The 26,357-nt window shown below is 51.2% G+C and overlaps 11 protein-coding genes across 11 annotated transcripts; 4 read left to right on the top strand and 7 right to left on the bottom strand.

Annotated features, from left to right (window-relative positions):
- Nucleotides 1-123: 123 nt before the first annotated feature.
- Nucleotides 124-1,775, bottom strand: ATEG_10244 (sugar porter family MFS transporter; the record flags this gene model as incomplete). Its single annotated transcript, XM_001218591.1, has 2 exons — nt 124-1,471; nt 1,528-1,775. The coding sequence occupies 2 exons, from the start codon at nt 1,773-1,775 to the stop codon at nt 124-126; spliced, it is 1,596 nt and encodes a 531-aa protein (XP_001218592.1).
- An 810-nt stretch (nt 1,776-2,585) lies between these two features.
- Nucleotides 2,586-5,799, top strand: ATEG_10243 (putative beta-galactosidase; the record flags this gene model as incomplete). Its single annotated transcript, XM_001218590.1, has 2 exons — nt 2,586-4,600; nt 4,650-5,799. 2 exons carry the CDS (start codon nt 2,586-2,588, stop codon nt 5,797-5,799), a joined length of 3,165 nt encoding a protein of 1,054 aa, XP_001218591.1.
- Nucleotides 5,800-6,385: 586 nt separating this feature from the next.
- Nucleotides 6,386-8,569, top strand: ATEG_10242 (cellulase family protein; the record flags this gene model as incomplete). Its single annotated transcript, XM_001218589.1, has 3 exons — nt 6,386-6,961; nt 7,010-7,595; nt 7,845-8,569. 3 exons carry the CDS (start codon nt 6,386-6,388, stop codon nt 8,567-8,569), a joined length of 1,887 nt encoding a protein of 628 aa, XP_001218590.1.
- Nucleotides 8,570-9,780: 1,211 nt separating this feature from the next.
- On the bottom strand, nt 9,781-11,102 carry ATEG_10241 (uncharacterized protein; the record flags this gene model as incomplete). Its single annotated transcript, XM_001218588.1, has 2 exons — nt 9,781-10,693; nt 10,756-11,102. The coding sequence occupies 2 exons, from the start codon at nt 11,100-11,102 to the stop codon at nt 9,781-9,783; spliced, it is 1,260 nt and encodes a 419-aa protein (XP_001218589.1).
- Nucleotides 11,103-13,178: 2,076 nt separating this feature from the next.
- Nucleotides 13,179-13,800, bottom strand: ATEG_10240 (uncharacterized protein; the record flags this gene model as incomplete). The annotated part of the gene is made up of 2 exons (XM_001218587.1): nt 13,179-13,397; nt 13,582-13,800. The coding sequence occupies 2 exons, from the start codon at nt 13,798-13,800 to the stop codon at nt 13,179-13,181; spliced, it is 438 nt and encodes a 145-aa protein (XP_001218588.1).
- A 266-nt stretch (nt 13,801-14,066) lies between these two features.
- ATEG_10239 (uncharacterized protein) lies at nt 14,067-15,473 on the bottom strand (the record flags this gene model as incomplete). Its single annotated transcript, XM_001218586.1, has 6 exons — nt 14,067-14,090; nt 14,220-14,301; nt 14,374-14,471; nt 14,661-14,919; nt 14,975-14,999; nt 15,167-15,473. 6 exons carry the CDS (start codon nt 15,471-15,473, stop codon nt 14,067-14,069), a joined length of 795 nt encoding a protein of 264 aa, XP_001218587.1.
- Nucleotides 15,474-16,272: 799 nt separating this feature from the next.
- Nucleotides 16,273-17,385, top strand: ATEG_10238 (zinc-binding dehydrogenase; the record flags this gene model as incomplete). The annotated part of the gene is made up of 1 exon (XM_001218585.1): nt 16,273-17,385. One exon carries the CDS (start codon nt 16,273-16,275, stop codon nt 17,383-17,385), a length of 1,113 nt encoding a protein of 370 aa, XP_001218586.1.
- A 334-nt stretch (nt 17,386-17,719) lies between these two features.
- ATEG_10237 (DUF3237 domain-containing protein) lies at nt 17,720-18,272 on the bottom strand (the record flags this gene model as incomplete). The annotated part of the gene is made up of 2 exons (XM_001218584.1): nt 17,720-17,740; nt 17,784-18,272. The coding sequence occupies 2 exons, from the start codon at nt 18,270-18,272 to the stop codon at nt 17,720-17,722; spliced, it is 510 nt and encodes a 169-aa protein (XP_001218585.1).
- Nucleotides 18,273-18,672: 400 nt separating this feature from the next.
- On the top strand, nt 18,673-19,378 carry ATEG_10236 (uncharacterized protein; the record flags this gene model as incomplete). The annotated part of the gene is made up of 4 exons (XM_001218583.1): nt 18,673-18,693; nt 18,890-19,004; nt 19,058-19,140; nt 19,181-19,378. The coding sequence occupies 4 exons, from the start codon at nt 18,673-18,675 to the stop codon at nt 19,376-19,378; spliced, it is 417 nt and encodes a 138-aa protein (XP_001218584.1).
- Nucleotides 19,379-20,883: 1,505 nt separating this feature from the next.
- ATEG_10235 (SDR family oxidoreductase) lies at nt 20,884-22,314 on the bottom strand (the record flags this gene model as incomplete). Its single annotated transcript, XM_001218582.1, has 5 exons — nt 20,884-21,234; nt 21,299-21,558; nt 21,616-21,799; nt 21,873-22,179; nt 22,211-22,314. 5 exons carry the CDS (start codon nt 22,312-22,314, stop codon nt 20,884-20,886), a joined length of 1,206 nt encoding a protein of 401 aa, XP_001218583.1.
- An 806-nt stretch (nt 22,315-23,120) lies between these two features.
- Nucleotides 23,121-25,062, bottom strand: ATEG_10234 (uncharacterized protein; the record flags this gene model as incomplete). Its single annotated transcript, XM_001218581.1, has 6 exons — nt 23,121-23,373; nt 23,441-23,636; nt 23,683-23,976; nt 24,177-24,609; nt 24,674-24,754; nt 24,823-25,062. The coding sequence occupies 6 exons, from the start codon at nt 25,060-25,062 to the stop codon at nt 23,121-23,123; spliced, it is 1,497 nt and encodes a 498-aa protein (XP_001218582.1).
- Nucleotides 25,063-26,357: the final 1,295 nt, after the last annotated feature.

The raw sequence follows: 26,357 nt of genomic DNA, 5'->3' as shown, positions 1-26,357 counted from the left end.
GGGACCTGTGTCAACCGAGATGAGAATCAAGTTGGCAAAGGCGTACGGATTTAATTAGATATATATTTTATTGGAATATATTCAGCGATTGAAAATGATTAACTCGTAAAAACCCTGAATAGACTATACTTTAACGTCCCCCTGAACCTCCAGAGTGTTCAAGACCGAGTTAATATCTCTCTTCTGCAGACTCTTCTTGACCGGATTGGGCGCCTCAAACACTTCGGCCAGTTCCTCGAGCGTCCGTTCCTTCGTTTCGGGGAAGTAGAACCAGATGACTGCCGCCTCGACCAGATCCCAGCCGACAAACACCAGATAGAAGTAATAGTGGATCTTGTCAAAAGCCGGGCCAGAGGCATATTGGATGATGGTGCTGCTGATACTGGACATGAGATTGCCAAAGGCAGTACCTTTGGCTCGAGTGGTAGTCGTGAGAGTCTCGGCAATGTACATGCTCTGCAACGGGGTCCAGCCAAACGAGAAGACGATGCCGAACAGGTAGATGAATGCGATCGCCGTGTTGGCCGCATTGGAATTATCCGGATTGTCAGTCGCAATTTTTGAGGTTCCCGTAATGATGGCAAAGGCCACCGAGCAGAATAGCAGCGAGTAAATCATCAAGGGCCGACGGCCGATCTTGTCGGTCAACCGAGCCCCGGTGACCGCAGCCACCAGGCAAATGGCTGGGTAGATGCCGTTGAGCATCAGTTTGGTCTTTTCATCGTTGATTCCGGCGTTGGCCACCATGTTGGGCAGATAGTACGAAGTCACCGAGTTACCGGACAGTTGTCCAAAACACGCCATCCCAACGACACAGATCAGCCTTCGACGGGCAGAGTGCGTATCGAACAGCTCCCGGTATTCCCACCATTTCTTGTCCGAGCCATCGGTCGTAATCTGACTCTGCATCTCCTTCGTCTGAAGCGTCACCATGGGATGGTTCCGGTCGCCTTCCCCGTGGTATCTGGCCAGCACGTTGACGGCATCCTCGACACGATCCTGCGCCATAAGCCAGCGCGGCGACTCCGGTAGGAACCAGACCCCGATGGCGACAACCACCGACGAAATGAGCTGGCACCAGATGGGGATGCGGAACCCAATATGGCTCTTGATGTTGGCGCAGCCGTATGACACCCAACTGGCGACAATCGACCCGATATACCAGGTACAGTTGTAAAGACCGGTCAGGGTGCCTCTCCAGGCTGGATGCGCCATTTCGCTAACGTAGCAAGGCGCACTGACACAGCAGAAACTGACGCCAAACCCGAGGATGAATCGACCGGCCATGAACATGCCATGGTTTATCGAAGGTGCTTGGATGCATGTGCCGATGATGATAATGACAGCACCGGTGAACATGCCCGCGCGGCGGCCCAGATAGTCATTGACGGGACCTGACAGGACCACAGCTGGGATGGAACCGATATTGTAGAGGGCGAAGACAAGGCCTGTGCTCGAACCGGCGGTTTTCCTGGCGAGAGACATCAGCTGACTCCCTTAGTTTTCGCTTGGCGCGGTCAAACATACATATGAAAGTAGTCCAGATAGCTCTGCATCGCGTTCAAACTGCCCATGAGCGATCCATCGTAACCATTCAAACAACCACAGAGATACGCGATGGTAAGGCAGCCATACAGCCGGAACATACTCGGAGTCCATGGGCTATACTTGGCCGATGCGGCTTGCTGGGCCAGTTCAATGGCATCCCCCACGTCTCCCTCGCGCGCGGGGACCGTCTCATGGAACTGCGAGTCGGTTTTTTCGCCGGCTGCCATCGTGAGTGAAAGGCACCGCGAGGAAGAACGGATTCAAAGATAGTGAAGGAGGGACAGGAGCTTCGCTTTTGTAGCGAATACCAAGGCATCTGGCGCTGCGACCACGGTGGTTATATCCTGGACGGACGTACATTAGCCCATGATCAGCCAGAAAATCTGGGGAAATGCGGAAAGGGCCATTTTTTACGAGACGAGCTTTAGTGGTTTCTCGGTTCCGACATCCCCAACGAATCATGCTGGATACATACTTTAGAGTCAATGGGGGCCGTTGCTGGTGGTCTGCCGGGGAAATCGGAAGGACTTGTCGCACTTTTTGAGAACAAGGGAACACAGCGCTCTTAGCACTGTGAGTTGCACTCGAAGGTTATGATTTGCACGCTAATCTGAAGTTAACCGCCCCCTGGTCCTGAGTGCGGGGATTGCTTCTTCTTCCATCCGACATCCCCGGCGGAGTGCGCCACGCAGGACAAAACCACCAACAGCTGAAAGAGAGCATGGATTTCCCCGCTCTCCAGCAGCAAAGCATAGGTCTGCATCAGGAAGATGGATCAATCATGGTCGGAAGTTGGTCCGAAGAGGGGCGTTTGTTACGGGTTTCGATGCGGGTGAATGCCCTCAAGCCCGGCTTTTCTTCTCGTCCAGCTGTTATTCCACGAATCCGCCTATTTAGGAGGGGAAACTGGCCTGCTTCTTGTTCTCCTTCACGCAATTCAACTTTCTTCTTCAGATCCTGGTCCGTGGCTTATTGAGACCCGACCGAGCGAGCAGGAGTTACCGTCTTACTTTCTCTCGCCTCCCTTGTCTGCCATCATGACGCTGTCCTCGGCCCCCGACTACGAAAACCAGCATATCTTTCAGCGCAACCGACTCAATCCAAGAGCATATTTCCTTCCGGAGACGTCTCTCTCGCTCAATGGTCGCTGGGACTTTAACTATGCAGCCTCTCCCGTGAGCGCCCCCGAGCCATCATGGTCCAAGGGCCCCAAGAGCGCCACGTCCGAACTCCGCCGGGATATTTACCAATCCAGCTCTGACGGCGCAGCCTATGAGACATCGTGGGCTCCCATCACTGTCCCTGGCCATTGGCAATTGCAAGGTTATGGCCGTCCACACTACACCAACGTCATTTTCCCCTTCCCCGTCTGCCCGCCATTTGTGCCGACAGAGAATCCGACGGGAACCTATCGTCGCACCTTTCACGTTCCGGCCGAGTGGGATGCTTCTTCCCAGCTACGGCTGAGATTTGACGGCGTTGACAGCGCGTATCATGTCTGGGTTAATGGAGTCCAGGTTGGGTACGCGCAAGGGAGCCGCAACCCGGCGGAATTCGATGTGTCACAAGTTGTAGAGCGCGACGGCGCCAATGAACTGTTTGTCCGAGTCTATCAGTGGTGTGATGGCTCCTATATTGAAGACCAAGACCAATGGTGGCTGTCAGGAATTTTTCGCGATGTGACGCTGCTCGCATTCCCTGGCCCGGCTCGTATCGAAGATTTCTTCGTGCGCACCGAACTCGACCAGGATTATGTTGACGCGACGTTGCGCTTGTCTTTGAATCTCTCTCTGGAGGCGGCAGCCGTCGTGCAAGTGACCTTGAGAGATCCTTCTGCCGGCAGTACGTTGGTGTCTGAAGAGAATTCTCTTCGAGCAAGGCAAGACAAACTGGAGGCTAAGTTTTCCGTCTGTAACCCGAGAAAATGGACAGCAGAGACACCATATCTCTACGACCTGTGTATCTCTCTCTGCGTAGGTGATGCCACTGTACCGGTACAGACGATCAACCACCGTGTCGGCTTCCGCCAGGTGGAGATCAAGAGCGGCAATATCACTGTGAACGGTGTACCAGTGATGTTCCGCGGCGTCAACCGGCATGACCACCATCCACGCTTCGGTCGAGCTGTTCCTTTATCGTTTCTGCGCGAGGACCTCTTGATCATGAAGAGGCACAACGTCAACGCTGTCCGTTGCTCGCACTACCCATCCCATCCCCATCTGTACGAACTGTGCGACGAGCTCGGACTATGGGTGATGGGCGAGGCAGACCTGGAATGTCACGGATTCTACGATGCCATTGCACGGCCCCTAGATATTCCTGAGTCAATGGACTACGAGGAGCGAAAGAAGCTCACCTTTGACCAGGCCGCGCAGTTCACCACCAACAATCCCGAGTGGAAGGACGCCTATGTCGATCGAATGGTCCAAATGGTGCAGCGCGATAAGAACCACTCCTGTATTATTCTTTGGTCCCTTGGCAACGAGGCGTTTTACGGCTCAAACCACCAGGCCATGTACGACTATGTCAAGCAGGTTGATCCCAGTCGTCCAGTGCACTACGAAGGAGACATGGAGGCCAAGACGGTTGACATATACTCGTACATGTATCCATCGGTCGACCGACTTGTGCGTCTGGCTACTGCAGAGGGAGATGTGTTCACAAAGCCAATTGTGCTTTGTGAATATGCTCACGCGATGGGGAACGCACCGGGCGGCTTGGAAGAGTATATGGAAGCCTTCCGTACTCATCGGCGCTTACAGGGAGGATGGATCTGGGAGTGGGCGAACCACGGACTCTGGGATGAGGAAAAAGGATGGTATGGCTATGGTGGTGACTTTGGCGATGCGCCCCACGACGGCAACTTTGTGTTGGACGGACTGCTTTTCAGTGACCACACCCCCACACCTGGGATTACTGAAATGAAAAAGGCCTATGCCCCGGTTCGTGTGGCGCCTGGTGAGGACGGGACGCTGGTGGTTACAAATGACTACAATTTTGTTGGGCTGGAAGGCCTCGAGGCCGTCTACAAGATCGAGATCTTGGGAGATAGGTATGTGTCTCTCTACGTATCCCCAAACGAGGTACTGATTCATTGGTAGCGGGTGCATTATTTCCACAGGCAATATACAACTTCCGGCCATTCCTGCTGGCCAGAACCGGACCATCAAGCTGCCGGCTAGGCCAGCTGCAACAACTGCCGGGGAGGTCTGGCTCACCGTCAGCTTCCGCGAGAGAGCAGAGACGCCATGGGCAAAAGCCAACTACGAAGTCGCATGGTACCAGCAGTGCCTCGAGTCATCGTCTCCACGTCCCTCATTGCCTGTACCTGCTCAAAAATTGACGCTGACATCCACGAAGACGACGCACCAGATTGCGGGCGCCACGTTCTGCCTGGAGTTCTCCAGAGAAACTGGCAGTCTCTTCAACTGGACGGCCAATGGCCTCTCCCTGTTTGACCAGTCCTCAACAACTGGTGCCATCTGTCCCGGATTCTGGCGGCCACCGACAGACAACGACATGTCCTATGACCTCGGGGAATGGCGACGGTTCGGGCTCGACGCTCTCACCTCTCAGCTGCGCAAGATGCACGTTGTTCAGCATAGTACGAGCATAGAAGTCACTGCGGACACATATCTCTCCGCGCCAATTCTGGGATGGGGATTCTTCGCCTCGATCAATTACACCGTCTCGGGCAATGGTGCCCTAAGGGTCAACGTCCACCTGAAGCCCCACGGCCCAACCCCAGCGGACCTGCCTCGGATGGGGCTGGACTTACTCCTCGCGGATGAGTTGGACAATGCATCGTGGTTCGGCCTGGGCCCCGGCGAAGCGTATGCGGACAAGAAACGATCACAAAAGGTGGGCATTTACAACGCCACCACGGCGGAACTGCATACACCCTACGAAGTACCCCAGGAAGGGGGCAACCGGATGGAGACCCGGTGGTTACATGTGCACGACAGCAGGGGATGGGGCCTTCGGGTGACTCGCGTTAAGGAGGAGAGTGACAAGCAGCCGACTGAACTGTTCCAGTGGGTTGCCACGCGGTACAGCGCCGAGGCTGTCGAAGCCGCCAGGCATGCGTCTGAGCTTGTTCCTGATAAACGGGTCAGGTTGAGACTGGATGCGGAGAGCTGTGGTGTGGGAACGGGAGCTTGTGGCCCTCGTACCCTGGACATGTATCGGGTGAAGTGTGAGGAGAGGAAGTTTGGTTTTTATCTACAGCCGGTTTTTGCAGAGATATGTTAGATTGATTGTTTTGGTTCTTTCTAGTACGAAGGATACTGCCTTGGGCTTGGATAATGCATTAGTTGCTCTAGGTTCGTCGTAATCCATGGAGGATGTCAAAGTATGTCACCGACGGCCCGTTACCGTAGGCGTAGACCTTCCCATGCTAGCTGAGCGACGGCCATCAAAGAACGGGCGATCCGGTGACCATCGCAGCCCCTTCTGGATCATTCGGTGAAAGGCTAAGGAGCTGGGCGACAACCCCGAACGGCAATTGTCCCGAAAGAAAAGCCACAATGTGCGAAGAGCGTCACATGCATATGACATTTTACCCGTTTTCGGGGAAACCGGAAGGATATAGACAACCACTGGGTTGGAAAAATGGAAGATCAACGGTTCGATTAATGAGTCGAGAACACATCCTGATTTCTCTGCTTCCCCGTGGTCTTGCAGAAAGTGGACCGGCTTCGTCACGCTGCGTCCTGAGTGCGGGGAATATGGCAGGGTGTATTCAAGTACTTTGTTTACGCCATTATAAAGGGCACAAGGAAGGAGATATCTTGTCTCCTAGCATCAGCCGTGTTTGGGAGAGCAAAACCATCTCAGCATGAAGTTGAACATTGTCTCTTCTCTTGTACTGCTGCAGTCCCTCGCCTGCTCAGCGTTGAATGTCCCATTCAGTGTTTCAGGCCGATGGATCCATGACTCAAAGGGTAAAGTCTTCACCTACGCTGGGGCCAACTGGCCCGGTGCAGGCGAAGTCATGATCCCAGAGGGGATGCAGTACGCCTCTATTTCATCAACGGTCTCCAAACTCAAGAACCTGGGAATGAATGTTATTCGATTGACCTTTCCCACTGAGCTGGTCGATGACATACTCGACAGTGGCGGAGATGTCACCGTCCAGAAATCGCTTACCAACGCGCTGGGATTAACGAACGGCACCAAGGTATTCGACGAGATCCGGAAGGTGAACCCGCAGATCACGGCGTCGACGACTCGACTTCAAGTATATGACATGGTAGCTGCGGAGTGCAACAAACAAGGAATCTATGTACATTTGGATAATCACATCTCGAAAGCGATGTGGTGCTGCTCCACCACGGATGGCAATGCATGGTTTGGAGATACCTACTTTGATGTTCCCAAGTGGATGCGAGGGCTGGAGTACATGGTTTCTCATGTAGGTCACCTAGCACAGGCAGCCTAAAAAGACATACTGACCCGCAAGGCCAAATCATGGCCCAATTTTGTCAGCATCGGACTGCGCAATGAGCTTCGCCAGCCCGCCACTGCCAACCCAGAATACCCCTATAACTGGGGGACGTGGTACACGCAGATGACAACAGCAGCGAAGAGGGTCAATGCGGCCAATCCCAACGCGCTGATCTTCCTGTCCGGTTTGAACTACGATACCACGCTCTCGCCTATTCCGACAGCATCGGACCTGGGCAATGGTGTCAAATTCCGTCTCTCTGACTTTGCCTTTGCGAGTAAGCTAGTCATGGAGATCCACAACTATGAGACCGGTGCTACCAGCTGCAGTGCGCTGTCCAGTGCGCTATGGAATGCTGGACTCAAGGCCCTCAATTCGTCTGATCCGTCGATTGTGAATTCCATGCCGGTGGTCTTAACCGAGTTTGGGTTCCTGCAGGACAGTACCACATGGAAGAATGTGTATGCCAGCTGTCTGAGGACGTGGATCCCTGAGCAGCACGTCGGTTGGATGACTTGGGTCATTGCGGGGAGCTATTACATCCGGCAAGGAAATCAAGACATGGACGAAACATGGGGTGAGAAAGATTCCGCCTGCGTGGGTACGTTTGAGAAATTACTGATAGGTGTGCAGGTATGCTTGACCATACATGGTCTGGATGGAGGTCCCAGGATGCAATTCAGCAGGGACTCAAGGTAATGGTGCAGTCATCACTCCATGCATGAAATGTTGGCCAACCGAGCACTTTGTGAGCCCGGACATTGAGTGGTGCCAGTCGCTACTCAGAGCAAGGGGAACCAAAAACGGGATCAACGAACCCGAATAGATTAAATTATCAAATATTCTACAGACGCGCAATATAATTTCTTACATGCATCTGGAGTTACTAGTCGCGTGGCTATCCCTACACTAGTCCTGAATATGAGTCAGCTCAGGCTGCTTGTGCATTGGCAGACGGAGACCTATAAGACGTTCACTCGTAGGGAGGAAACCAAACATGTCTGGCTGGTTCTCATAGTCGAGGAAGCCTTGGGAAACCCGTTCCTAATGCACGGGATCTTGGCTGTGTCCGCGTTACATATCTCTCTCGCCGAGTCGTTTTGCCTGGATCTGGCGTCGGCACATAAGACCAAGGCGCTTCATTCATTCGTGGGAGGACTCACAGATATTAATTTAACGAACGCTAAAGCTATGGTGAGCTTTGCTGGATTTGTCGTTGCATTTGCCTTCGGCTCAGCGCTCACAGGGTCCGCCGAACCCGACAAGCCTAGCCTTGATGCGCTCAAGAATATCTTTGTGTTATGCCGTGGTGTTCAGAAAATTACGAATACAGCTTTTTCCCACCTGTGGCAAAGCACATTTGCGCCGCTTTTTGATGCCCGTACCCCCGACACTGCCATTCCCAGTCGTGTGAAGGAGGCCCTCGAGAACCTTACAAAACTCAACGAAGATTGCGGCGTCGAGAGCACCCATCCGACAGCTACTTATCTGCACGCAATTGAGACTCTGGTGGACCTGTCAGTATACACTTACGCGCAACCAGACTCAATGACTTTGGCCGTTGGGTGTTTCTAATATACTAACCTTTTCTCTATTCTACCTTCTATTTTAGCTGTGAATTTAAGCTTCTTCTTGCTTTCTTATCTTGCAGAATAACAACGGCGATGCGCAAGGATTGAACCCCCGGGTGACGTGGTGGATATCTACGATTTCGAATTTGCCCAGGCTTCTAAGGGCAACGAGTGTGGCGCAGGCGACCGTTATGATCCACATAGTGCTGGCAGTGTTCGGCCTCTTCCAGATGATGAGAAAAGAGTTCCCCAATACTCTGATAAAAGCAGGCTGCCTTCTGTCTGGGACCTTTTTTATGCAGCAAGTCACCGGATCTCTATATTACAGAGACGCTGGCCCTGACACACGGTTCTGACGACCAGGTTTCCCGAAAGTCGGTATCCAGGCAAATTCGACCTATGGGGGTTCATTCGATCTTTCATTTCCTGGTGGTATGCGCGCTGTGATCCAGTTGATAGGCTATCTCCGTGCTTTCGACTATGCGCAGACCAATCTTACTTGCTCGACCCTCGGAATCCACCCTTCCAAAGTAGGTGCTCCCAACTGTTGTCGGAATCAGGACCTGTGAACAGATTCGCGCATCTCGTGGTCACTATGAGCGCACGGAGCACCGCTACCGCTTTCCTTTGTCTGCTGCCTGTAAATAATATATAGATCTGAAGCCGACTTTTGCCGCTCGTTAGGTACTCCTCTAGTCCATCGTATCGTGGCACGATTATGAACCCAGTTGGCGGCAGGATTCATTGAACCTTCTTGTATCCCGTGGCACGCGGCGTGCCGTCGTGATCAAAAGGTTGGCCGCGCAATATAGCGACTTCTACTGCCCACATACCACGGCTTGTCTATAGTTATCCGCATGTATGTCAGTCTGAGAGAGCCTCAATCAGAGTGCATCCACTGCTTCGCGCATCCAGAAGTTCAGTAGCCATACTTTAGGAAATCCCTACGCTGACGGCTGCCCTGGTAGACATCATGATCTGATGATGTGCTACGGTTGTCCCCTCTGCTACGTCCCGCCAAACCGGTTATTCTAATCTACAGCCATTCAGGTGGGGTCATGCGCCGCTGTCTTCAGCCATACGAAATGCCTGTGCGAAGGATACCAGTAGTACAGGACCGTAGATTGCTCGATGTATAACCAAGGGGCAGTGTGCTCGCCGACGGTACTTGTCGTCATCCACCGATGATGCAGATCAGAAGCCAACCGTTGGTCTTCACCCAGAGATATACCGCCTCCAGCCCTTCTTCCACGACCCTTTGAATCGATGATTGATGCAGGCGTGCGGACTCCGAAACCCCTCCGCCTGACTGTGTCTCTGCCCATTGCCCCACACGCTGATTGGGAGCACGCAGAGACCGCCCATCGGCGCGGTCGGGATTGCCTCATCCTCTGCGATGCACAAGGTATGCTGGAGTCTATGAAATGGCGCCCATGTCACACGCTGCTGTGTCGCCCCCGTCTCAGGTGAGACTAGGTCACCGATCTCCGCATCTGCACGGACCGACTCCTGTACTAGTGGATGTGTGGACGGCAGAGACGTAGAGACTGTATCGAGGATTGTATCTGTAACAACGTCCGGGCCGGTCACCATTAATATAGCTTTTTGCGTATACCGCAGCCTGCGGAACAGGCCCCAGCGCTGCGACTCATACTGGTGGGTGTGAGATATCGCTCGCACTATGATCTCCCTTAAGAGAGGGCTAAATCGCCGCGGCGCATACATTGTATACTGGAGGAAGCCGTATCTCCGGGTCCAGCGCCAGTCGCGCATAAATTGCCTCGTTGCGTACGGCTCATCGATCTCAACGCCGACGACAAGGGATACCGCCGGCGAGACAGTCGGCACGCCACTGTGATTAGATATAGATGTAAAGACCGGCTGTAATGCGGGACACTCCTTAATCGGCTTAGCGGGTATCACGTCTGTATCTGCATAGAAGCCCCCATAGTACCAGAGAAGAAGGTAGCGGAGAAGGTCTGCGCGCAGAACATTATACGGGTAAGATCGGTAGACGGATGCGATTTCGGGGATGGCGGATAGTTCGGTAGTTACGAATTCGAGGGCTTTGGCGTCCGATACTAGCTTCTGCGGTTCAATGCTTGCACAAGGGGGATTTTGAGGGTTGCTAGCAAGCATACAGTATATGTCCAATCGTGATTTCGCTGCTCGAACGCGAGCGAGTCGGACCCGCGATAGTCTTCATCCTGTGCAATCTGCCAGATGCGATCCTCTGCCCTTTCGCTTCCCCCATTGCGAGCAAGGACCTCTTGTTCGAACTTCTGCAGAGCATTGGATAGCTGTTTCTCATACTCGAGGTCGGGATTCTGTCGTAAGGGCGAGCGGTAAAGGAAATGAGGCTTTTCGTCTACGTGGTGCTTTGGCGGTCGCTGGTCGGCCCATGTATTGCCCTGCGTCGCAGGCAGATCCGGAAGGTAGTGTAGTAGACAGTAGAGGGATAGGATCAGGACAAATGTGCATACGCGACGGCGCACCGGGTATCGGAAGGCACGGCATCGGATTCCTGTCGGGTACATGGTGATGATGTAAACCCACAGGCTGAACAAAATCAACCGTTAAAAGGCATGCTGCCTGGAGGTGCATCTCTGTCGACGCAAAAGTCGGAACAGATGAGCGACTACAGCTGGGTCCGTGATCAAACCGATCTAAGGCAAAATGAGTAGCGAAAATAGACCATCCCGGCCATTCCGGCCATCGTGGAGCTTGCGGTATCTGCGCCAGACAGACAATCAACCCATGGCGCCTCATGGTCGCTTGGACGTGAGACAGCATGAAACAATGGAAGTTGTCAGCACTAGCCTGCTCGGCTAGAAGCTGGATCAGGGGCATACATTTCAAGTGAGTCGTGTGATTGGTGCGGCTCGGCGCGATGGTGCCGATCTAACGCTAGATTAAATTTAACTACATCCGAGCTATGTAACGTTGAATCACACTATCCTGTTTTCGCGTCGGCCGAGTTCCGGTAGTGTTCCAGGTCCTGCTCGATAGGTGGTTCTAAGCCGAGCGCACCTGTCCCCCTCTCTCGCCGTCTGTTCGTATAGACCTCGCGAGATTATTCCACGCTCGCCGCCCGCAAGGGATGTCAAATCGGAAAACAAGACGGCCAGCCCAATGATGAACTGGCTAGATTACCACCGGGCTCGTGTCTCGTTGGGTCTAGGTCTGACTCGCTGAGGAGGCTTATTTCGCCACGCCTGCTCGCTAGCTCCTCGCACAACCCTGGCTGAGCAACTCGGACTCAGCCAACATATTCTCTGGAAAGTGTCTCGGCGCACCGCTGTGGATGGACAGGGGGTCTCTGTCAGCAAATGCGAGCAGGACGGGCAAATTCAGTACAGTACATGATTAGTCCAGCTGTAGACTTTGTCTCGTGAAATCCGTCTAGTGTGTATGTACGGAGAATTCAAATATTGGACAGTCTGATTGAAGGGTTGAATCGCACCCAATGCTGGACGGCGGCTGCCAGTCCCGTCCACAGTTTGCGATAATACCCCAGGTGGAGTGGCACATTTGCCATCTGTTCCTCCTACGAACTCCTGAAGCAGAATGCTCCAATTTGTAATTGGCTGGCTGCTCGGCCTGTGGAATTAGGGTATCTAATTTTCCTTGGTTGTTGAAATTGACAGAGCTATTGGCAGCATTGTGGTCTCGTTACGCAGGACGCTAATGTTCATGCCCAATATTTGCATTCTCCAGTCGTTCAACGTGAGCATATGGAGGTGGTGGCCTAGAGTTCTCGCAGTAGTTACCATGTCTCCAGGATATTGTATATCGCAACGCGTTGGGCTGTACTACTCTGATCCCAGGTAAATTAAGTCGTACGCTCTCGTCGGAAGTATGTTATGCCAATAGTCAACTACTTAGGATTTGGGATGATAAAGGCGATTTTAAAGAGTACCATAAGTTGGACATCTTCATAAGCTTATTCTTAAGGGTTCTCCACTAGTAATATATTATTTTAATATAGTTTAATGATATACTTTGCTGTCGAATTCGACCTGAATTATATTATTTACTAAGAGCGCGACGGTTTTCTATTTAGAGTTAGTGGAGCGTGATGATTTCCTGTTAGGGATTATTGTTAGGATGGAATAGGCACTTTTAGGGGGTAACCATGACAGATTCTCCAACAGACAACAGACTGGGCCCTAACCAACTGGGCATAATAGAATAAAGATATATTTTATTTAGGGTGCGGGTAAAGAAGCGCGCTAATTAGCTTAGAAAATTACTAAAACTATCTATTCTATTTAGATTTACTATTAAGTTAGCTATCTAGTTTATTAGATATCTTTCTATAATTTCACTAGTTAGTAAATATAAAATTTAAATCTAATATAGCGAATTTTTAGAGGTTGCAGATGGCGTCGGATGGTTATTAGTATAAGAATTCTTAAGATAGATTAGTAATATAGCTATAAAGTTAAAGAGCAAGCTAAAAATGTTAAATAGAGTAATATCTGACTGTGATTTATTATAATTGGGGCTTCTGGGGTAGGCTTTACTGATTCTCTTGCACCATTCTCAGACTCCCACCAAGCTAAAGTCTAGTAATCATGCATACCACGTTGAATGCAATCTGACCCAACATTTTAACTTCGGAAATCAAAAAGAAAAAGGAACTGGGTCGGCGTGGGTACGGACGAAAATCCCTTCGGGTGATATTCCCAGAGTACGGTGACGGACGATGTGCGCGTAGTGGGATTCACCGCCATCCGCTTTTTGCAAAGGGGTGGCTCATGCAGCCGTGCGCAACCACAGACGAATTCATCCACCAAGCCATCCACGCGCACAGTGCAATAAACAATAATCTGTCCTGGTTAGCTAACTTAGCACTGGAAAGTGATCTTCCCAACCATATCTAATACGCACAGGTCGCGCATCAAGCTACATACCAGGAACTAGTGCATCGGCGTCCGTCCATGATGAATACAGTCACACGCCCATGCATCCAGTTGACCAAGACTAATGAACCATCTGGTCTTCCTTGCTTACCTCCATACTCGGCAATCGGGCGTTCTTAATGTTCTTTTTCCAGCGCGGCTGGTGTCCACGCCAGAGATTGCTAGGAAATGAAGGCCTGAGAAAGCGCATGTAATTTTTATGTGTGGTATGAGAAAATGCCGGTAGAAAAATAACAGTCTGGCGATTGCTGGCAGCCATTCCATGGCTCGCCTTGAAGGAGCGCCCTCGCAAGCGCCAAGTCAAAGGCATTGTACTTTGCCTGGCCCTGTACGGGGTATGCGGTAGTGGAAACAAGTATTTCGGCCCTGTACAATACTGTGATGACCAAGACCACAGCTTTTGTGGGGGGTCAGCCATAATATTTCGACGACTAGAATAAAATTAATGAACAAGCTAGGATCTGCTGCGGGAGAAGGACAGGGAAGAGGCAGAAACGGGGTCACATACTTATCTGGAGGACATTTAATATGGTCACAAAGCGGACCGTGTATAAGCAATGCTCGACAATATTTTGCTTAAAAACTGTTCAACGATAGCCCCTGGTCAAAGAATTAGACTTCTAACTATGGCATGGAGAAAACGCCTTACCGAGTTCAGCAGGGTGTGTCATTGGCAACTGGGGATATGTATCAGCGGTGCCTTGCTGCAATCCTGGGATTGTATCTTACCAGATGCCCTCCATCCCCAATGACGACCATGTCGCCATGAACACGAGCCAAGTCCTGGATAATTGCTCGACATTCGTTGTTTCTACACGAACCAAAAGGTATCAGTCTCGACAGGTTCGTCTACCTCGGCAGCATGGAACGCGCCAGCACTCACAAGACCAAACTCTTCCCGCCCATGACATAGTAACGAGGTTCCCGCGACTTAGAGAGAAGGTGGATGATTTCCGGATGGGGACCGGCTAAGTACGTGGCCTGGATTATTTAGTTGTGAGCGGCCATGCGTCCTTTCTGCGAGAACGCGAAGATGAAAGGTATACCGATTCCTGCTCCTTCGTGGTCTTCAATGTTCTCGTGCCCTGGGGCGAAGTAGTTACGTCTCGTGTAGCAAACGTCTCGGCGGCGTCAATAACTAGCCAAAGCTTTGCTCGGAGAGCTGCTTACTGCATAACGTTTTCGTTGGTCGAGAGTCCAATCTGCGAATCCTTTGCTATTGGAGATTAGGGCGCACGCCTCCTCTCTCCAATGGGCGTCAGTGGGGACCAGGTAGCCGGTACGGGTGCCATACCGGTTCTTCCATGTATCCCTTCGATTCAGTACCAATTTCGCGATAGCAGTAGTCTGTTCTTTCATTTGAAAAATGATGGGCTCGACGAGTATCGTTGCATCAAATTTTTTCGGGGAGAGGATGGAAGCATGTGCCCTGTGCAAGATCTGTAAGCGACTGTTTGGAATGCTTGCAAACGGCGATTGCTTACAGAGTACCTCCTCCGAAGGAATGCCCTATGCCGATCAAAGGTCCGTCAGCTCTAAGATAATCCAAGACGCCGAGAATGTCCCGGGAATGGTCCGGCCAGTACGCTACGGAGCATAGAGAAGAATAAGTTAGCATGAACTCAATTTAGATGGAGTATTGGATATAGTCGATGGCAAATGGCGGTATTACTGACTTGAGGAGCCCAGCCTATTCTGATTGATTACGGCGCTGTCACCGTGGTTTGCGGCATCCATAGCAAAGACTGCCTGGATTTTGAGGGGGCTATCGTCCCGCAACCAATAGTTAATCAATGGCTCCCAGAGCTCTTTGCAGAATGATGTCCCGTGCGTTAGGAGAATAGTTGCCCCAGGACTCGCCCTGCGCGGTCTGTATTCGTTGACTGCGACGAACAGTTGCGCCTCGGGCGATTGTACTGTCAGCGGAGCACGAGGATGAGTGGCCGGCACCACCCATGACCTTGTGAGCAGAGGGCTTGACATGACTGTATTGATTGCGAACCTCCAAGATACGGTGGTGAGATAAGGTGGGTGTTGACTGGACTTTTGACTAGGGCGGAATTGCCAGTGCCGCAACGGTTCCGCTGCCGGAAGCAACGGCCCTGTCCGCGGTGGGCCGGGGAGGGCTTTGGCCATATCACCTCTTCCTAAGCCCCATGTTAATGGGCGGAGCAGCATGCCCAAATCAGAGGTGAGAGGCCCTGACAATCAACATGCCCGCGAGCGTTATTGCCAGCGGTGCAATCGCAGCTTCTCCAAGCCAGAACACTTGACGCGCCACCTCCAAACCCACAGGAAGGAAAAGCCCTTTATATGTATCGTCTGTCGCCGGCGTTATGCGCGAAGGTTGTTTACACAGATCTCCTTTACCGGATTCTATAGTCTAAATACTCCCAACATTGTTTGAGTGTATACAATAAATGATTACCTTTGAAGAATTTCACAGTTAATATTGTCGGCGATAGCTAATCCTCTAAGAAAAGCCCCGGTCTTACTAGAGTTCCTTTCCAAGCTTGTTTGGTTCTATCCCACAAGAATTCCTGGAACAGAGGCGGAACAAATACGGAACGGCCTACGCATGCTGATGCGGAAAAGAGACGGACTGGGGCAGACATCATGCTATGATGATTCCCAGCCCGACAACATGATCTCGTTGCCTGCCGCGCGGAACAAATGCATGATGTCGTCAATGTCTTTAAAAGTCGCAGGATCTTGGGCGTCCTTCGTTTCTGAACCACCAGCGAGTTGCTGGAAGTGAGTCATTCCGTCCTCCACCGAACTCATGACCGACTCTGAGAAATACAAGGCAGCTGTGATCACGGCGGCCCGCCAGCCGATCGAAATATGGGAATATGACTACATTGATCCGCCTGCTGGATGCATCAATATCGCCGTTGTTCGAGCTGGTGTATGCGGTACCGATCTTCATCTATGGCAGGGAGACAGCACGGATGACGAGCCCTTTATCCTTGGACATGAAGGGTTGGGCCGGGTCATTGCCTTAGGAGAAGGAGTGAAAACTGACCATAGTGGGGCGCCTATCGCGGTGGGCGATACTGTCTACTGGAACCCGATCCGGCCATGTTACGCCTGCTTCGACTGCACGATTCAACGCGACCTCACCGGCTGTAGAAACGGCACCTTCGTCTCTCCCGCCCGGAACAAGACCACCTGGGCTAGCTACACACAGGTTGCGACCCTGCAACGGAGCAACAACTTTTACCGCGTGGATCCAAGCGTGCCCCTAGATGCTTTTATTGCCCTTGGATGTGCCCTGCCAACCATGCTGAAGGGTCTGGAGAACATGGGCCCGATTACGCGCGGCTCGGCTGTGCTGGTCCAAGGGTGCGGTGCTGTCGGGCTGGCCGCTACTTTCCTGGCCAAGATTGCTGGGGCGCGGGCCATCCTCTGTATTGAGGGGAACCCGGAACGCCGGAAGATGGCCAAAAAGTTCGGGGCCACGGAGGTGCTAGACATGAAAAGCGCCGAGTACCGAAGCGCCGAGGCGCGTGCCGCTCGCATACAGGAGATCGTTGGACCGCGGGGTTTGGAATTGGCCATTGAGTGCAGCGGGCATGCATCCGCCGTGGAAGAGGGACTGTCTTTGTTGGGTCGGAACGCTCGGTATCTGCTGGTTGGAACTTGGGCCGGTGCTGGAACCGTGCCGCTGTCTCCTTTCGAGACCGTTCACAAGGCTTTGAAGATCATCGGAACGACCTATGCTTCCCCCGAAAATTATTACCAGGCGGCACGTTTGGTGGAGACCAACTATCGGGAATTCCCATTTGTCGACTGCGTGACGCATCGGTTCCCTCTCACCCGCGTATCAGAGGCTCTCGAAACAGTGGCAGGGGGAAAGGCAGTCAAGGTTGTTATTGAGCCGCAGGCGGAGTGATCCGGGTCTTAGGAACTAAAGCTGAAAGGAAGGCTACGGTGTACCTCATGGTAGATCCGTTCATTCGAAGTAACCGATGTGATAGTTTCCATCAGAGATAGGTCATGGATAACACCCTGGTTTCGCAAACACACCTGCCACTACAGAGTACAATATTTCTCGATTCCTTGAACGTCTTGCGCTAGGATTGATCTTCTATGGCCATATTCTACCACAGAATTCGAACCAATTGATGGTGTACAATATAAATGCTTTTGACGTCTTGAAACTGCACTGTTGTATGACGCGGTGTCTCGGAGAATGTCGGCAGCGGGTAGCATGCTATGACCATCCCTCAACTATCATTATGAGATGACTGCATAACAATCAAAAGTCCCATACTTCTCCACTACATTTACCTCGCCCACCTCAATGCACTGCAGCCCATTCACCCACTGATACTCCGGATGCGCAGTCTCCAAATGCGGTCCGCAACGGATCTTCACCTTCTCGGGCATCTTTCCTTCTAGCACATCTGTATAACCAGTCGAACCAAAGTCCCCCTTTCCCTTATACATGAACTTAATGCGCGCACCGTCGTCGGTAAGAATCACACAGCGCACGTCGTGAATCGAGCTCCCATCCGGGCGGATAGTAACGTAGTCATTCCCTTCGCGGATGAACGATCCGTTGATGCGAGGCCCTGATACGCGGGTTCCGCGTTCCGTAATAATCAATGAGACTCCGTCGGCGTTACTGCCGATGATGAAAGGGGGATCGTCCTCGGGGAGCTGCATTGTATATGTGAAGAGGTACTCGGTCTTGAACTCCAGCCGCTTCGCCTGGGGAATCTTCAGGGTGTCGATGTCCCTTGGGACGTAGGCATGAGGGACTTCGGGAAGTGGCATGGTAAGGTCAGATGTTGCAAATATTAATGTGCGGAGGTGCAGAGATCAAATGACTGGTGCTGATGTGGTGTCCCAAGTCGTTTTTATCCCTTCCCGGAAGAGAGGCGGACGGGCCTCCTATGTGCGGGCGGCCGGAACCAACGTGTTCCGCTCTGGGTCTACTGAAGTCAGAACCTCTAAGAGTACGAATGGTTGTCCGTTGTGAGGGGAGCTTGTCCAAGATATCCCCGCCGTCAAGCCGTGCGATCGTTGGCTATTCCGTTCAGTTCCGACGCAACCGCTGCTTGCCTGTTCTTGTTCTATAAAGCCACACAGTACCTGCGAACCACGAGGAATAATGTAAAGGCAAAAGCATCACAACTAGGGCAATATAGCGAGAGGAACGACTTTTTCTACCAAAATGGGGATCGAAGATCTGATGGTGAGCTCTCCTTTTCCACGGGCTTTTACCAATCTCGGAAAGAAGTACTTAACAAAAAAAAATATTATGATTAGAACAAGCGTGTGCAGTATCACTACACTGAGGGAGTGGACTGGTCCTATGAGATGTGGTATAGGTCGCCGGTGCGTTGATGCTGATCTGGACGCCATTGTTCAATGCTGACGGTGCATTCAAGGACCGGGTTGTTTACCGAGCGGTCACAGGTCCGCTTGCTGGAAGGACCAACTATGTCCAGGCCTGGTACCAGGAGATTTACCCTAACAAGATGTACAAAATCTCCTGGATGGAAGGTAAGGAGACTCCAACAAGCCTCCAAAAGCATGTCGACTCATGATCAATCCAGAGACCGGCACCATCGTCACCCAGACCATTGACATCGTGGAAAAGAGGATCTGGACTTTTGCCGCCTTTACAAAAGGTCATCATGTAAGTACACCCGCTGCAAATTTTTGATAGTCTTTGACAGACACTCACATGGGGTCAGGAAAATCGAAAGATCTGCCAAGGCCACAAGACGACTCATATAGAGCAATGGCGCAAGTTGGCCAAGATCGGTATTCAAACTGACAGATATATGGTTCCAAAGTCTGGGGTCATCGATGAGATTCTTGAGGGACGTGGTGAGCATCTTCCCGAGATTGGCGACGACTGGCCGGTTTTGTAGATCAGACCATCAGGTTGTAGAACTAGTACAGAAGCTTTGATAAACCTCATTCCGAAGTAAGCCGACATATTAATAACATCCAATTTCTTGTGGTAATGACATGAGCCAGCTTCCATGTAGACGGCACATTCACAGACGTCAAACCCCCTCTCGATGACTGCTCTCATCTCCGGGGTGTTTCATCTTTACCCAACCTGTAGCCGCGACGGAACAGGTGCTTTCTTGAGCAGCCCAGTGAGAGCTCCATAGTTTCATCAAGCCCGCTTCCCGACGCCAGGGGGAGGCACGCATAAGGAGTGCATGGACGGAATAACTGGAAGCCGACACAGCGAAAACGGAACTCGCCCATGGACGGGGGACGGAAAGCAAGAAGCGGAAAGGGTTGCGACTGTTGTCGACCTATGATCCAAAGCGTAGGTTTTAAGGTCAGGTAGGTGCACACTTACAAGGGCTTGGTAGACAATTACGGCGACAAGAAGCCCAAGAGACACTTCCCACCAAAAGCCACCCCTTGATATCGCATTTCAGAATACCCGAATATCTCTTCTCGAAGTGAGAGGGAAAAGGAGAACCACTCATGGGCAGTCTCCTTGGCCACCTGTGCAGTCGACGGATTTGAACTAGGGGTTCCACGCCCGCGTTTATGGGTCGCGTGAAGGCTGCGGTGACGAGGTGTGAGACATAAGTCATTCTTTTTGGATGGAGGCTGATCGCAGGAGTACTTTGTGGGACTTTGCATGCGAGGTGTCGCTGGACGAGCTGCTGAAGATATTTCATCTATTCCGTGGGTTCTGAGAGGCTGATGCATGTACGGATCTCTCTCCAGACCACGCACGTGGCACAGTGGGAAAAACCGCCATTTCTGAATCCTGAATTGGAGTTCCAACAGCTACATATTGTATTTGGTATATAAATACAGGACTTCGGGTGATTTCTAAAGCTCAAGGTTTACGTAGACTATATAATCTGCAAACCACGTAGTTATTCCAGAGCCGTTTATGGGACCGAGTCGAGGAAGAAAACTATCTACACTGGATGATCCTGGTCAGACATTCCAATTGATGTTTCCAGTGTTGAATGTTCAAAGCGTCTTCTGAAAGTCATCTATACACCTCACTTGAGAGTGTGTTGTGGTTTGAATGGAAAAGGTTAGAAGTATATTATTTGGAACATGGTGAACCAGTGCATTACACTATCAGAAAGCTGAGTTATCCTAACCTGACAGATTGTAATTACAAAGTGTTTAGCCGCTGCTATTGAACCCCTTCACACCCTCTGTAAAGTCGGCTCAACTAGATCAGCTAACCGAATAGGAAAGAAGGATGCTAAAGACTACATATGCGGACGTATTGCTTAGAGAGCAAGAAGAACACTAGATATCGGTAGTCCAATGGACTTCTAAAGCATCATAGTTTGATAGCGATGATGCTAATATCCGCCGGGGTCATGTTGCGGAGTTTACTGGATAAACATGCATTCCAACAACAGATAAAACCGGAGAGACTTCAGAGATGACTGGATGAAGACAACAGAGCAGCTCGTGAAGGGAGAATTCCTGCGTTTTCGAAAGCTTGGTAGGTTTCGAACCAAGTATCCGTCGTGTTGTCGAACCTCTTCCAGCCGAACTTCCTCGCCTTGCTCACAGACGAAATGGTCAGCCAGGACTTGCCGGTTGCCCAGCTAAAGAACCCCCAGGTCCCATAATCAAACGCAGAGACACTCCCTCCATACTTTTTCACAACTCGTTCCCACACTTCGCGCTTGTCCTTGGCCCATTCAATTAAGTCGACTTCATTGGCCAGCATTGTGGCCTGGCCGCGAGCCTTCTCGAATTCGGGTTCCGGTGCCTTATTTGGCTGATAGTTAGCATTTATCACCAACAAAGTGACCAGATAAGGGAAGAGGCCAGTTGAAAAATACCTCGAGCCCCAAAAAGGCCGCAAAGTCACTCCAGATATGCTTCCATACGAAGACATCGCCATTGGTGTGGTTGAAGATCTCATTTTTGCAACGGTCCTCGGACATAACGTAAACTGTGAGGTCTGCAAGACTAGGCGCATATGAGTTATCGTCGATGGTATTCCAGAAATACTCGTTTCCAGGAAAGATAGGTGCTTGATTCAGTTCGCGGCAGATCAGCATGTAGATACAAACGGTCACCAGCTCAGACATTCCATTTGCTGTCGTTCTAGTTCAGTGATAGACAAAATTGTGGTATAGATACGGAGAGCACATACCTTGCGGCGAATAACCAACAATTGCGTTAGGGCGGATGATGTTGTAGGACCACGTCTTTCGAAGAGCCTGCAGTTCTTTCAAATAATCCTCTTGTGGGAAGTAGAAATTGTAACCTCCATCCTCGTACCGCGGAAACCACTCCTCCAAGGGCACCTTGACAGGCCCTAGATGGACGCCGTAATACTAAAAGGCACCTATCAGCTCAGCTCGCAGAATCGCGTGCAAGACATGGAAGAATATGCTAGCATGGGCTTACTTTTCCACCCGTCTGCAGGCAGACCCGCTTCAGCATTGGGCATGCTCTATCCACCGCATCGAGGAAATTGCGGAACAAGGGAACGTTCTTCTCACGAAGCAACTTGAAATCGTCACAGTGGACATATGACGCAAAGAACGCATGGGTCACTTCGTCACAGAGGGGCTTCATCTTGGTAATGATTTCGTCCACAGGGTCGAGGAAGTCCAACGCGATGAATTGTACTCGAGGATCGATCAAGGCAGTCTTGATAGGACGCCGAGATGTGATGATAATTTTGCTCCTGCCAGACATGTTAAAGCTGGTGCTGATAGGATCCGCAAAAAGGGTCAACATACCACTCATCCTTGGGGAGGCGTATGAGATGGTCGATAATAGCGTACCCGGTGATGCCATTTGCACCAGTAACAAAAGCAGTCTTGCCGAAATTGGGAGAACTCATCGTGGCGGTCTAGATGGTGCATACGACTTCGATGCTCTTCGATTGCTGTGTATTAGATAGCACAAATTGTGGCAGTGTACTGACGGTTATATACCATGCCCCATGAGGGATACCGAGGCCCGGGCAATGGAATAAGGATTGGAGCGAAGCATGACGCGAATTACAGAGATGCCGTCGCCGCGGAACGGCGGCAATGGCTACGGGGTAGCACAAAATGGCATTCTTCCCGTTACTGGTGACTACTACCTGAGTGGACTGTGGCGGAAAAGATTACGGAGCACGATTTGATCCGATGCGTGCTGTACTGTCTCCCGGGAGTGGGGGAGACCTTGGAGATGGACGTAAATTTGATTCCGCTCCATCGATGAGCGGAATATCCCTGGTACCGAGATAGGTAGTTGAGTGACATCATTGCTAGCTGCACACGCCGGTCTTCAATGTTTATGGAGGAACAAGGGTGAGGTGGACGCTCTCTGTGGAGCTCACTGCAAAATAAAGTGCCGCAAATCAAGACCAGACATGCAAGGGGAATGGACACAGCTAGCTAGCCACGGAACACACGTAATATAGATAGACGGCTCGAACAAACTGATCACAATTCCAACTTCCTCGGTCTGGCTGGCAAGCCCATAAAACAAAAACCGATGACAGAACACAGGACACTGAAAATGTAGCTACAACTTGTGCTATTCTGGACTGTTTGTTGGTCCAGGCAGTTGATGGCGGAGAATTTTCCCTGATGTACTATAGTATCACGGCAACTAAGTCAGACCCCTGTGCTGAGAAGTGTTCCCGGGTTCGATGGCTTACTTGCGAGGAATCGCGGCTATGACATGCACGCCGCCTCGTAACCACTTATACTTGGCTACTTGTTGGTTTACGAACGCCTCAACCTCGGCTTCTAGTCGCCCAAGCTGACATTGCTTGAGGCCAGTCGTGATGTAGGCCGCGGGATATTCAGTTTCTTGATCTGGAAAGTAAACCCCTTTGACAGCGGCATCGCGCACGTTGGGGTGACTAAGCAGGATGGACTCTAGTTCGGCCGGAGCGACCTGATGTCTAGGACACACAGAATAGAGCGTTAATTGGTTCCACGAATAGGGATAAACAAATGAAATCGACCTACCCTTTCACCTTGATCAGCTCCTTGGAACGGCCGACAAGGAACACATACCCCTTTTCGTTAGCGTATCCAATATCGCCGGTCTTGAAGTAACCATCAATGAACGCGGCATCCGCTGCCCCATTTTGGATTCCAACGTAGCCTGGCATCAGATTCGGACCCTGGATGAGAATCTCTCCGGGCTTTTCTGGCGGACACTCTATTTCAGGTTTAGTATAGGCACTCCACGCATCGAAGAGGCATACCTTTGCCTTCCGAATCAATGATTTTCATCGACATGCCCGGTAGGAGCTTCCCAACTGTGTCTGGTATCCCCACTTCATCCTCCCGTTGAGAAATAACGCTGGGGCTGGCCTCTGTCATGCCGTACCACTGTGTGATGCTACAACCCATGCGTCGCGACAGCTCGCTGGAGACCACCTCCTTCAAGGGTGCAGCGGCATTTATGAGGCACAACAGGGAAGAGAAATCGGCGGTGCTGCCAGTGGTCGCCTGAAGAAGTCTCAGCGCAACAGGCGGTACAATATTGATATGAGTGACTGGACGTACTGGTCAGTTGGAGGCCGCTTGTGTTAAAGAGCCCTTTGGAGACTCACTGCGATCACGCGGGATGGCGTCCAGGAGCAACGGTAGTTCAAATTTGGGGAAAACCACTATAGGGATCCCCTAGAGACAGATTGTTACCCTGGTTGGCTACACGAAGAGGAATTGGAGTCTCTCACCTGGCAAATATACTGACAGACAAACACTCCCAGGCCCAGAATGTGGAAGAATGGCGTGATAAGAGCTGCAACGGTTTTAGGACTCTTGAACATCTCCGGTAGCCGCTGTCGGTGTTGAAAGATGTTTGTCACAATGTTCTTATGAGTGAGAGCGACTCCTTTCATCGGTCCGGTGGTACCAGAACTGAAGCATATAAAGGCTACATCGCTGCTGTTCTTATCGGATTGCGCTTCCAAGACATTGGGGCTCTCTGCACCGGTGTCTATAATGCGTTCCAGATCAAAAATGGGGCCCCAGGGAGCGCTATGGGAGGTATCAGACGACAGAATGTAAAGATCTGGCGCATAGTCCAGCTTCGCCAGGGACAGCCCATCCGTGAGTGTTCCAGCCAAAGACTGATCCACCAGCACAATCTTGGGCTTTGCAAGACGCAAAGAGTGCGCGATTTCCTGGTGACATCGAATAAGCGAAAGTTTGGACTTTCGGGGTCCCCGTCTCCATGTGGTGACCTACCTGTCTTCGATAAAAAGGGTTGAACGCAGAAACAACCCCTCCCGCAGCCAAGATGCCATGCACGAGTACCGGGTAACTATCCTGAAAGCGTCCAGAGCATGTTAGTGGATCCACGGTCATATCTTTGCGAGCGAGGTGATTGATCTCACGCTATTCGCCGCAAGAATCCCTACAACTGCCCCGCGGGGTAGTTGGATCTCACTTCGGACGTGGCTGGCCACTCTTCTCACGGCGGTTCGAAGGCTGCTGTAGGTGTATACTATTGCCCCCGAAACGCCATCGATTATAGCAGGCCTCTCGGCTGGAACATTGTTCACGTTTAGCTTGAGCAAAAGATCTGGCAGAGTTTTCCCTTTCGGGTATTCTAAGGGTTCCGCAGTGTACACCATGGTAGCTGAAGTCAGATTTCAAAGCATCTAGGCGTGGAAAGAGATGTAAAAAGGGAGCTAATCTGTTCAGGAGCAAACTGGGGGGTTTTGCCTTGGATTGTGCAGGTGAGTCTCCCAGTAATCTGCCCCAGCCGTCGGCATGCCTTCGGCTTGCCTGTTCCGCCCATCAGTTCCGTGTATTAGGCCAGAAACATCCTACAGGGCCACGGAACAACGAAATGTCCCGCGGCTCGCTATGGGTTGGTGGCAGATCACAGATATCTTCATTGAGGGAAAAGGCAGAATGCTTCGAAAGGGGCAGGTGAGCATTGGACCGATGAAGCAGGAGTTGGTATCTGAATACTGGAGTTCTGCGCTCTCTGCGTGGCGGAACTGGCCAGGTAGGCCTGTTGAGTATATCAATTCAAGAATCATGCGAATGACCCGAGGGCTATGAATAGGAGTAGAGATTTAAGAGTTTCCCTTCTAATGGTTTCCAGTAGAGGTCTTGATCGATGCGGAAAACACTGAAGGCTAATAATTTGCATGCTAGTTTATATACTCGTCCGGCTTTAACAGGAATCGACATAAATGGAGATTCTTCTTGTTGACGGCCTTAGCCGCTCTATTAACTGAATCTATTTCTCTACACCCTACTAGTTCATTTACCGTTATGGACACGGTGGTGACTGGCCTTTTCGCCGCCGAGGTAGGCTAGGCAATCTTCTGAGTTTCATTCAACCGCGCTACGTTTTCAACTATGGAGCCACTCGTACAACCGAGCGGCGCCATTTCTACCAAAACATCTCTTTCCGAAGGTTTTTCAACCACCAACGCCATTAAGTTTGACTAATTAAGTACATGAATTTATAGATATTTAGTAGGACAATTCGAATTGTATGTCCAACTGTTCCACAGCCACTACAGCGTTGCGAGCTCGTCAACGAGGCACCGGAGTAGATCCCGCAGGCCGTTTAGTAAACTGCGTATCAAGCTGCTGAACGTGGTTTTCACCTTCCTATACATTGAGAAAACGGCCATTGCGTATTTCAGCACATTTTCTCGCCTTTTACTAACGTTGTCGTCCATGTTCAGGTCGTACAGCTTTGATTTCTTGATGCAAAAAAGGGTAGTTTACATCGCCGTTTGCCCCGCATTCTTAAGATATTGAATATGAGCAATAGGACTGCTAGAAAGTTGCTTTTTTCTGTTAAGGCCGTTCTGCGGGCTTCAAACCTTTTCAATGTAGCTGGCGAGTAATCTGCGCAGTCTGAAACGCAGAGGATATCAAGCCTTATAACTAGCGCTAATGCAGG

The sequence above is a fragment of the Aspergillus terreus genome, genomic scaffold, assembly GCF_000149615.1.
Source record: "Aspergillus terreus NIH2624 scaffold_17 genomic scaffold, whole genome shotgun sequence".
NCBI lineage: Eukaryota > Fungi > Ascomycota > Eurotiomycetes > Eurotiales > Aspergillaceae > Aspergillus > Aspergillus terreus.
This window is presented reverse-complemented; position numbering and strand designations above follow the sequence as displayed.